Source organism: Natator depressus, chromosome 8 (assembly GCF_965152275.1).
Source record: "Natator depressus isolate rNatDep1 chromosome 8, rNatDep2.hap1, whole genome shotgun sequence".
Taxonomy (NCBI): Eukaryota; Metazoa; Chordata; order Testudines; family Cheloniidae; genus Natator; species Natator depressus.
This window is the reverse complement of record NC_134241.1, coordinates 66,046,567-66,058,680: the sequence shown is the minus strand read 5'-3', so window position 1 is coordinate 66,058,680 and position 12,114 is coordinate 66,046,567. Positions and strand designations below refer to the sequence as shown.

At 38.3% G+C, this 12,114-nt stretch overlaps 1 protein-coding gene across 8 annotated transcripts in view; it reads left to right on the top strand.

Annotated features, from left to right (window-relative positions):
* NTNG1 (netrin G1) overlaps window positions 1–11,814 on the top strand; it is a 200,242-nt gene extending 188,428 nt beyond the window's left edge. For 5 of the 8 annotated variants that reach the window (XM_074961223.1, XM_074961231.1, XM_074961225.1 and 2 more), the window contains one exon: window positions 10,589–11,814. In XM_074961223.1, the coding sequence (XP_074817324.1) occupies window positions 10,589–10,815 (227 nt within the window). In that variant the 3' untranslated portion in view covers window positions 10,816–11,814. The remainder of the gene's footprint in view (window positions 1–10,588) is intronic. The other 3 variants (XM_074961230.1, XM_074961228.1, XM_074961227.1) reach the window with 1 other exon arrangement.
* The last annotated feature ends 300 nt before the right edge of the window (window positions 11,815–12,114 follow it).

The following is a 12,114-nucleotide window of genomic DNA, read 5'->3' as shown; positions in this document are numbered from 1 at the left end:
CCTTAAACCAAAAGAGATAGGAGGGCTCTGTCCTCCCCTGAACAACAGTAATTCTTGGATGAGTAATCTTGGATTTATTTTCAATGTCATCCATTTTAGAAAGCAATCTCTTGTTATTTCCTACCAGGCCTGTTACAACATCTCTGTCATGTGGAACTGTAGATTCCAGAATTTCAGTTAACTGTTCCACTCAGTGAAGAGGAAGTCCTGAAAATCCTTGCACTGTAGTTTTGATAGATTGTATGGATCTTTCCTAATTGTCCAACCAGGGGTTTTAGAGAAAATGGAGACACAGACAGTACTCATGGAAAAGAATTAAGCCATCATCTTTGCTGACCCTACACCACAATTGGAAAAAAAAATCCACCTTTTCTCTCCAAAGGATTTTGTTCTTACAGGAATGGGACATAATGGGTCAAATTTACCCACATGGATGCCAGGGAGTGCAATTTACACCTGTGCTGAGGGGCAGGTAGGTAATCACCCCAGTGCACCATCATCCTGGGACCAGGGGAGAAAGGGTAACTTTGAAAAGTAGCTGTGGGTGTACAGGTGCTCCACTGGCTAGGCTAAGAAGCTATGAATGCTAGCTGTACGTGCCTGTTTTTGAAACTGTGCTGGCTGGCTCCAGTCCCCTCCTCTCTGTAATGCTGCCTCCCTTCTTCTGTCTAACTTGCAGCCAAGAGTTTGCCTGAAGCCTGGTCAAAGCTGGTGTGACTAGGGAGTGAATAGGGTCCAGTGACATCAAAAGTTGTGCTAGGGAATAATCTATAAACCGATTGCCAGAGATCAGTGGAGCTACAATAGAACAGCAATAAACAAACAATAAAAACAGCCTACGCTGCAGGCCACACTTTCATGTACCCTGGCAATGTTCTTAAATCGGTAAATAAGACAGCTTCAACTCAATGGAGCGTCCAGCAGGAATATCTAAGACAGGTGCTATCAGTTTTCACATGCCACTCTCATCTACTTAGAATTCATTTTCTTAGATTTGTTTCTAATGCAATGTAATTAGTCAGAATATTGTTTCATATTTGCACCAGAGACCATCTTCTACAGTTTGTCATCTTATGGCCATTATCTTGATGTTGTACGATTGTCTCCATAGGCTTCCACTTATGAACACTGATTATTTCTGTCTTGACTTTGGAATGTTGCCTCGATAGATTTGCACAGAAATGGTTTTGTTTTCATGTTATCAAATCACCTACCTTGACTTGATTTGACATGGTCATAAGGGACTTTTAGTGATATTATGGACACTGCAGCAAACGGTGAATTAGTGTCACTAAAAATATATATAATTATGAATAGTTACTGTTGTGCAAGAGCAGTAGCTATTTTTCGTATTTTATCTCTGCTTAAACCCCCTAAGAAAGCCTAATCAACATTTACAATTACTATGCTCAATATATATATATGGCATCAGAAAAATTAAAACATAAAAAACCACTTAATCCAAAACTAGATCCAAGTTACATCTTTGGTTTTTTCCTATTTTGTAAAAATCCTTAAAGTCAAGAACCCTAAATCAGTTTTCTGCCTTAAATAATTTCAGATAGGTCAGATGTTAAACCCTCAAAATCCAAGTTTATCAAATTAGCTGTAGCTAAAGCAACATTAATTGCGGAGTCGTGACGAAGGACTATCATGGTAACTTCGGAAGTGATAAACACAACAATGGTCACTCTCAAAAACTAGGCAAGTTTATCCTAGTTATGATGGCCCGGGTTTTCAAAGGATTCCCTGTACTTTCCTATGGCCTGAATCCTGCAATTGACTCCATTCAGGCAGAGTCTTGTTTAAATCAGTGGCACTCTGCATAGGCAGAGGGGTCAAACCACACACAACACATTGTAGGACTGGGTCTATACTTGTTATACAGAACACCTAGGAAATATTACAGATACCAAGGTAATCACACTAAGTTATATACAATAATTTGGTAAGTTTTTAACTGTAGGTCTTAATATGTGATTTGCTGGGAAAAAATTAAAACCTTTTAGTTAAATCTGCATAGGTATTTCTCATGGCCCTCTTAAACTAGTATCATTCAAAATTCTGCTTCTGCCCCATGCCTGCAGAGGCTCACTTGGAAGATGAGAGAGAGAGAGAGAGTGTTTATAATATAGAGACACAGAGTTTCTTTTTGGTGGATTTCTCCTTTCTCCATGTTCCCAAACCACTAATTTATTGACTTAAGTGAACACATTTTTATAGAAGAATCTTGTAACAGAGTCTTTACAGTAACTCTAGATTTCTCACTGATCTGCATTTGGCAGTAAAGTTAAACCTCTTATATTGAGCTTTGATACAGTGACATTGTTATGCCAAAGGGAAATAAATGTCCCTAATTTTTTCACTGCATGTAAATGTGCTATTTGCAGTTCCACACAAGAGCCAATCGCTCTTTCTATATGTGGACAAACACACACACACACACACACACACATTCTGAAGCTGTCTGTGAACACCTTTACTTAAATCTGGGTTCCACTTCCTCTTCTACTTGGTATGGTTTAACAGAACAATCAGTCTGGATGTATCAGCATACTGAAAACATATCTTAAACTAAACTATTTAAATTTCTGCAAAGATGATGTTAAATATCATTCTCAACCAATGAACATGGAACAAATGTGAACAACCTTGCAAGTGGGACTCATATTTCCCAGCCCAGTGGACATGCATGCTGTCAAAGTATGCACCAGGCATGAAATCCTAGGCCAACTGAAGTCAGTTGCAACCTTCCAGTGGATCCAGGATTTCACCCTTGGACTGTTGGGGAATGGTGTAGCTAACTCACCATACATAGGGCCTGATCCATAGCCTATTGAAGTAAAAACCATTAAAACTGACTAAGATATGTCCTACAGTGTAGTCAGGGCTGTCAATCCATCCACTCTTGGAAGGTGATACTCATATATTTACTCTGCCATGCTTTTACCCTCTACAACTCACTCATCACATGCATTTAGAGCAGTGTTTCCCAAACTTGGGACACCGCTTGTTCAGGGAAAGCCCCCGGTGGGCCGGGCCGGTTTGTTTACCTGCTGCGTCTGCAAGTTCGGCCGATCATGGCTCCTACTGGCCACGGTTCGCTGCTCCAGGCCAATGGGGGCTGTGGGAAGCGGCGTGGGCCGAGGGACGTATCAGCTGCCGCTTCCCGCAGTCCTCACTGGCCGGGCACAGAGAACCGCAGCCAGTGGGAGCTGCGATCAGCCGAACCTCCGGACGTGGCAGGTAAACAAACCGGCCCGGCCCACCAGGGGCTTTCCCTGAACAAGCGGCATCCCAAGTTTGGGAAACGCTGATTTAAAGGATTAACAATACCTGTACTCCAGCTCCCAAGAAAACTGTCAGGGGAGCATGGAAAAGAGAGGACTAACCTGAACGTGGAGAAATAATTTAGGGAGGTAGAAGTAGGAAGGGATTGTGGAAGGAATGCTGTAATAGAGAGGGGACAGAGTGAGAGAAGATACTGAAAAAAATACAAATACGCAAGAGACAGCTCAGAAAAGAAAAATATCTTGTAAGAAAGAGAGGGGACTGAAGAGAAAATGTGAACTGAAAAATTTCAAAAAGATGAAAAAATCTAAAAAAATAAGGAAAAACTGCAGAGACCTAAAGATGAATCAGGATATAGAAGGAACAAAGGGAAGAGAAAAAGAAAAAAATGAGACATATAACTAGCTCTATGTTATCAAAAGTTTGCTTTCAATAACCTTTTCACTTTGTCATTTAATGGTCCTTTTAATGTTTCTAGTGCACACACACAAAAAATGTGAAGATTGTCCTAATTTTGGATGAGGAGAGGCAACTCCCCCTTTTCCGGACTCAAACCTTGTTATCACTTTCATTTTCCTTCTGAAAAACTGACAGTTCTCTCTCATATCTACGTTTCTGACCCACCCGCCTATCCTTTTTGGCATTACGATGCTATTTTAAGTAAGCTGTATATAGCAAAAGTAGAAGAAAGTGTCCCAGAAAAAGGAGGGGAACCCATTTACTTCCCTGAACTGACCTTCAAACAGAATGTAAGGGTACAAAGAGCTCATAATTGGATCCTGCGGTCCCCATTTGAAAGAAACAATAATTTTGTATATAATTTTCCTCTAAGTTGTAGTCACATCATCTATATAGTTGCTTCATAACTAACAGCAGTCCTGATCAAATCTATTTGTTTTTTTAAAATTGCAAATGCCTGAAAGTTAAGCTTTAAACAAACTGAGAAATTCCTCCATGCATTATTCATACGTGAATATTTAAGAATACAGTATGAATTCAATAAAACTTGTCAATTATCCTCTCCTGATAATTAACAATAATGCAAAATCAATATGTTTGATTAGGTGTCCAACTAAATTGTATGAAACATTATTGTACCATCTGCCATTTGAACTGCCTGACCTGGTTGGAAGAACAGGGCTGGCTTTAAAAAAAAAAATGCAATTTTAATTACACCGGAATTACAAAACAAATGATTTCTTGTGAACATTTTGCAACTTGCAGCAAAGCATCTTTTCAGTATTTATGGAGGTCATAACCTACAAAAGTTTTCAATATTTTATTAATGATCACTTTGGAAAAGTTGCCTAGTTTTAACTCAGAGAATAATTCACTGAGTTAACTGCAGTGTCTTTTCCCTAGGTAGGCAAATCTTGAAAACTTTGTCCAATTTTGCAGGTGGCCTTCATCCATCTAGTGCAGTGATCTGAGAATAGCATAATCAGAAGACTGTAGTCTACATACTAATCGCTGAGACCAGATGGGTGAATGTATTGGGCCAATTGCTGTTGGTGAAAGAGAAAAGCTTTTTGAGCTCCACAGAGCTTTTCTTCACATCTCACCCACTTTGTCTCTCTAATATCTTGGGACCAACACGGCTACAACACCACAGCAAAATACTAATTTCTGAGTCATCAAAAGCAGCTTTAAATATGCAGGTCATTTCCTCAGAAGGCAGAAACCATGGAGACCCTGCTGAGAGGGAATAATCAATACCCCTGAATGCTGCAGAGATCTCCTGCATAGATCTTCACAGCGCCAATGTGAAGGGTTATTATTTATTTGTATTACAGTAGTGGTAGTACAATCTCAATTGGTGCCTCATTTTGCTAGGTGCTATATATACACATAAGGTAAGAATCCCTGACCTGAAGAATTTACCATGTAAATAGACAAAGCAGACCAAAAAAAAGAAAAAGAAAAAAAAAGAGTATTATCCCCATTGTATAGATGAGGAACTAATATGCATAGATATTGAGTGACTTGTCCAAGATCATACAGGGCATCTGAAGTAGAGTCAGAAATTATACCCATATCTCCAAAGGGTCATCCCAGGGTTTTAACCACAAAACTTCCCTTCCTCCCCAATTCAGGATGGGATAGTGTACTTCTGTATTGTGTGGATTCACTGGGCAAAAAATCCCATGTAAGATGAGCAAAAGCACACCACATATCCAGTACCCCTCCCCGTAGAATCCATGCTGCTCAGCCCATCTCATTCCTTGTTACATATTAGACTAGACACTTGTGCCTTAGGATGGATATACTAGCAGTATATGATCCCATAAATAGTCCTGCAGAGAAAAAAGTCCTTTTTCTTCTCTTACATCTTGAGAGCATTTGCTCTGTGGTGGGAAACAAGCTTGCTTTTTGGGGGGGAGGGAGGAGGGAGATGTAGGGAGACAGAGAAAAAACAAACCTTTTTGCCTTTTAGAGGTTGTTTTCTGTATGTGATTAATCATGAGTTCCACATGAAAATCTCTTGGCTCACTGAGTTCTTTAGAAACCAAACAACATTTGCAAGTTTTAGAAGTTATATTGAGATGTTTCAGGATCATCAAGATTTGAGCTTTAGATGTCAAGCATAAATCACATTTTGAAAAGTCATCTGTGAATGCTTAGTGTATACAGTAGAACCTCAGAGATATGAACACCAGAGATACAGACTGACTGTCAACCGGACACCATGGGGAACTGGAAGAAAGTGACCAGACAGCAGCGGAGACAAAAAAAACCCAAACACTGTACTGTACTGTGCCTGTACTGCATCTTAAAGATAGGCACAACTGGACTGCCTGTTCCCACACCCACCTCTACTCGCCACAGCAGGGGGCAGTCACAGGTAGGAGGTAGTGAATGCTGTTTTCCCCTCTCCCTCCCCCCAGCTGCGAGGGGGACAAGCTGGGAAATAAATTTCCTGAGCTGCTGCTGAAACCTGGCCTGGAGTGTAAGCTGCTGGAGCCCAACCTGCTGGAGCCTGTGCTCCTGCCTGCACACTGCGCTCTGGAGAAGCAGCTCAGTTTTAAAGGGCCACAGCCTGCACCACGCAGCCACTGACACTGCAGTGCCCCCAGGGTGCCTCACTCACCATCCTTGCAGCCAGGGGGCTAGAACGAGCTGCCTGTCCCCACCTCCACTCGCCAGGCAGCCAATGCAGAGCTGTGAACCCTGCTCTGAGTAGTCCGCCCAGTCCCATAAAGCATGCTCAGAGGTCCAAACATTTCAGAGTTACGAACAACCTCCATTCCCCAGGTGTCCGTAACTCTGAGTTTCTACTGTATCGAAGCTGCCTAAAAGGAGTCATTTTAATGTTTTTTTTACACACTGCACCATGCCGGCAACACTAAAAGCAAATAGCTAATCTTTTAAGGTCAATGGAGTTGTGTCTGATTACTCCAGCAGTGAATTTGTTCCCTGATTTACAGTTCTGGGTAAGGATATAAGCTTGGTGGGATCATCTTTGTCCTATGTGTGAGCATTAGCAAAAAATCCACCACAGTTTGACAGAATCGGCAGCCCAGCAGATATCTGCCAGGTTATTACTGAGGTACATTTGTTTTGATACTTGGAAGAAAAAATAAAATGTAAAATCCATTGCTCAGGCAAAGCTTTGACTCTGCACTCTGAAAGCCATACGTAGTTATATTCAAGACATTCCATATAGTCCTTTTCTCACCATAGGAGTGACTGCAGACCTCTTACTAAGGCGTGGCTTATCTGAATGATGTCAATAAATAGAAGCAAAAGATGGTACCACAAACTCTGAAAATAACCACCACCAATTTAAAGTAGCTGGATGGGTACTTTGTGGATCTTATTCCTAGCCTAATACATACAATTGTTTCCACCTTGACATTTCTTTAATAGAAACAAGAACAAATAGAGCCTTGTTCATTTCACAATGTTGGGAGGGGGATGTTAAATTTTTATTATTGTTTATCATTGGGTTTGTTTGATAGAGAGCAAGTACATAATAATACAAGTGTCAGGGTAAACTCTCCTGGCAAAATATTGCATTTAACATTTAAAATATAGTAGACTGGAAAATCTCTTAATTTTTTTCCTAACTATAACTAACGTATCTGCCCTTCTCTTGGTTTTTGCATCATGCTGACTAGGCTTAGTTAAATGAGTAACTTTGGTCACAATTCAAGTACAGATCCATAGCTTTGTGCAACTTATGTGCTGGAAACATTATCAGAAGTTAATGCAGGTCCTAAGTCAATAAAATAGTAGCAACATAAATAACAGTCATTTGAATGTAGATGCGGCTTGTCATTTTCAAAGCCATTTGCAAACAATGCATCTTTCCTTCCAACACCGCTGTGATGTAAGTTAGGGTATTAGAGCTGACTGGAAAATTAAAACAATATAAAATTAACAGAAACCAGCATGAAAACTTTCACAACTGTTTGCCCCCATCCTCCAAAGCAACCCTAATTATTATCTATGTATTACAGATGAGAAAATTAAGAAAAATGAAATGACTTGCCAAGTTCATAAGAGAAGTCACTGACATTACAAGAATTAGAAACTCAGAATTACTAACTCCTAGTACTTTGCTCAGGTCATTAGCCTATGCCTTTGTCTACCTTCATTAACCTTTTTATGTGGTCTTTGTGAGTACACAAAAAAGCATTGACATTGAAACTTTTTATGCAGCACTCCGTTTGATGACTTAAGGCAACATTAGATATAATGAGAGATATTGGGCCTAATTTTGAAAAGCATCCTATGTGATGTTGCATCCGCAATTTTGTAAGTGCAAATTATTGTGGGGATATTTTATAGGAGTTAGATTTCTAAGTGCTTCATTGTGTCTGTAGATCAGATAGAGTTAGCAGTGAATGTACTGTGGAATGCTACCACAATAATTCACACCCAGAAAACTAGGGGCAAAAAATCAGAGTGTCTGTCAAAAAAAATTTTTTTTTAACAGAAAATGTAGGCAAATAAACTTGTTTAATTGGCTACTTGGAAAAGGCAAAGGTGTTGGTATATATCTAATTTGGATTCAAAACCAAACATTAAGAAAAAAGATCTCATCTTCTATGTAAAAAGGATATTTAATTAACTATTGATTTCTACTCAATTATTCTAAGGCCAACAATGATTAATATTGATGGAATAGATATTTCCCCACCACTGTTGCCCAATCAAAGGAAATGTTAGAGGCTTGTTACATTAGAATAAGCAAAGGCCAGCAGCTTTATCTTTAAATAAGACAGTACTTTTTATTTGACCTTTGCTATTGCTATGATTGTTAACACTACATAAATTGTATGATTATATATAAACATTTTTGGTTTTCATTATAATAGACATAACCAAATATTCAATTTTACTTTGAATGTTGAAAAATTTAGTTTACCATTCTGGATTTGGTACCATTGTATGCAGTATTTATTTTGTTGTTTATTATTCCTTTTAGTTTATATTCATCATGTAAAAATAGCCCAATGTACTATACTAAAGAACACTGAAATGCAGACATACGATCTTCCTCTTCATGATATCCTGAATAATCTGCATTAGTTGAACTTTCATAATCAGTTGAGATACTTACTGAACAGAAATTGCAGATGCTTTTCAATGTTATATCAATTGGTTGAAAAGAAAGAATAATTGAGAAAGGTGTCAAGTGAGAAACACTTGGGTAGATGTTGCCTTTTGGTTATTTTCATATTATTACATGCTGGAGAGGAAGCGCACCAACATCAGCATTTGACTCCTTTGTATGCACCGAATTAGAAAGTGATTATATGTGAGAAAGGACATTTAAGGATGAAAACAACTCTTGGTGTTTGGGATGGTTGGACTTTTTTGTTGTTGTTTTGGTTCAAGGGGATGGTGTTAAGAGGGGAGTAGATAAAAAATAACTTGTTTTTTGACAAATCAAAGTCATTTTTAGAAACGCTTTGGGCCAGACCTATGTAAAGCTGATGTAAATCACCACATAGCCTTGGTAAACCTATGACAGAGAGCTTTACCAAATAACATTTGAGAATCTGGGCCACCTGTTGGATTTCAGCTATCATGGTATTTTTACATTTAAAAAAGTGAAGCATTTATAAATCTATGAATGTAAAGAACAATTAGCATATCTCACAGCGGAAAGACTGAGAATAATTTGTTTTTCTACCTTGCCTCCTTTAGTGTGTTCCCTGGATGTTACATGCTTAAGCAATATATAACATTGTTCCAAATCCTGGAGGCCTTACACTAGATCCAATCATGCTTTCCTTTACTCAGGGCAAATTCCTAATGATTGCATGGGAATTCTGCCCAAATTAGAAGTGCAGGATCAGTCCCTTTGTCCTCTTTAAAGAAAAACTAAAATAAACCAATATCTGCTCTAGGAATTATTTGGAGGAAGCTCTATGGTCTGTATTATATAGGAGGTCAGACTCAGTGATCACAATGGTCCTTTCTGGCTTTTGAATCTGAAAATATTCTATTAAAATGGGAATATAATCTATAGCATATTCTACTCTATAATATAATCTAGAATTTACAGTGAGACAATAGCACGGTATGCCTGTACGCACCCTTATAGGGGAATGTTTCAATCCAGTTTTATTTAATTAATGGAAAGAAAAAGCCTAGTGACCCTTCCTCGCTATCTTCAGTAGATATCTTAGGTATTTCTAAAGTGTCTATCACCCTGGTACCTAAGCACCATACACAATTAAGAAGAAATATGTAGGTCTGTAATGAAAATGGTGCCCTTTCTCTCTCTTCTCACATTGACATGGTGTGTGAATTTAAACTAACATCATTTAACACCCATAGAGCATGCTGACTTTCCCATGCCATATCCCCTACTGCTTTTTGTTGAGCTTCCAGAACATTAATACATAAAAGTCACTCAGTATCAGGGGCAGTTCTGTTTCTCATACAGTTCTATTCATTTCACCTCATCGTGTTGCATTTTTAATTGCCATTAATGTTTTTCAAGAGCTCTGGGATGTTAACATACACATTGGCCTTTCAAATATGGCACTTCACCAAGCATTCCAGTTCAATAAATAATAATAAAGGCACTGACAAACAGCTGGTACTAAGTAACTTCGTATTCAGTTGTCTGAAATGGAAGATAATATTCTCTCAGATTACAGCAAAAAAAATTATGGGAAAATAGCTAAATGAGAAAAAATAGTAAACTGCAATTGTTTGGAAACTGGAATCACATATCTATTTACATCTCTAAGGCGAGAAAAAAAATTAAGTTCAAAGCTTTCTGTAACGAATGAACTTAAGCTTATTCTGCTCTTCTATTTTTCCCCTTGTCCTGCAGCAAATGTATGTGACAAAGAACTACTGCAATGCCAGAATGGAGGAACATGCCTCAAAAACATGCGATGCCAGTGCCCTCCAGCCTACACTGGCATTTTGTGTGAGAAGCTGAAGTGTGAAAGGGATCCAGGAGGCTGCAGCCAAAACTCCGGCAATGTGGCAGTATCACATGGCCCTCTATTACCGCTGACTGCTCTACTAGGAGTAACTGGGCTTTTCATATTCTAGGCTCCGTCTGGTTGATGGCATCGCGTTCAGACTGCTTCAGAAGGAATGTGCCACAAAAAAGCAAAACAAAACCCAAGCATTTGCTACTAAAATTTTAAAAAGAAAAAGAATAAAACCACGTATAAACTAAGAAGGCCCAACTGAACTAAGCCATATTAATCAATTGTGGACTGCACTCTGAGTCAAAAGACTGTTAATTTCTGACTCAAGACAAGTTGGCAGCTGCCAAGTCTATTACTATAAACAACGCCAGCTGCGAAGAGTACAAAGGATTGAAAAGGCTTTGACAAGTCCCCAAAATGGAAAATAAAAAACATTTGCCACTTTGATATGGTGCGCTACTGTACCTCTGCCCAGTGTGTGGACCAACCAAATAGAGGCATTCTTTGCTGTCAGTGCATTGTGGGTATAAGGAAATCTGTTAAAGCTGCCATATTGGCCTGCTTCAGTCCCTAAATCCCTTCCAACCTGTGCTTTAGTGAACATTGCTCTGTAACCCTTGTTGGTTGAAAGGTTTCTTTGTCTGATGTTAGTGATGCACATGTGTAACAGCCCCCCTCAATAAAACTCAAAGACAGTCATATCCTTGTATATTTTAGCAGCACTGCATCAGTAAGATGCTGTGTTCATCTACTGTACAAGAGTGGCTATAGAACAAAAAGTGTATTTATCCTTTTGTATTCAAATGAAGTTATTTTTCTTGAAATAATGTACAATGTAGATTTTTTGTATTATTGACAATTTGTGTTACCAGACAATTTATTAATGTATTTAATTGTAATCGGATAAGAAAATTACTACTTTTTATTTAATCTTTCTTTTTTTTTTTCTTTTCTCCTTTCATTTAATTGTGCAGAGATTTCTCTGTATGGGCAACGTGCTGGCATCAAAGAATATCAGTTTACATATATAACAAGTGTAATAAGATTCCACCAAAGGACATTCTAAATGTTTTCTTGTTGCTTTAACACTGGAAGATAAAAAAAATAAATAAAAATTCCTGCATAAACAATTTCAGGAATTTGTATTGCAATTTCTTAAGACAATTTTTAAAAATTATTTCCTTGATCATTTTACGGTCTGCTATATGGATGAAATACAAATTCAACGTCAGAATTTAGTTCACAATGAAGTCTGACTAACTAACATGTTTTCTAACATGTATCAAACCACTCTGAATAAAAAGATACCTTTTGTTAGAGGAAAAGGTTATAAAAACCCTAAATCTGTATTCACTCTAGTCATTGCCAGAATTATTCCAAGGCTAATTTACAAAAGTATTACAGAATATTTTCTTTA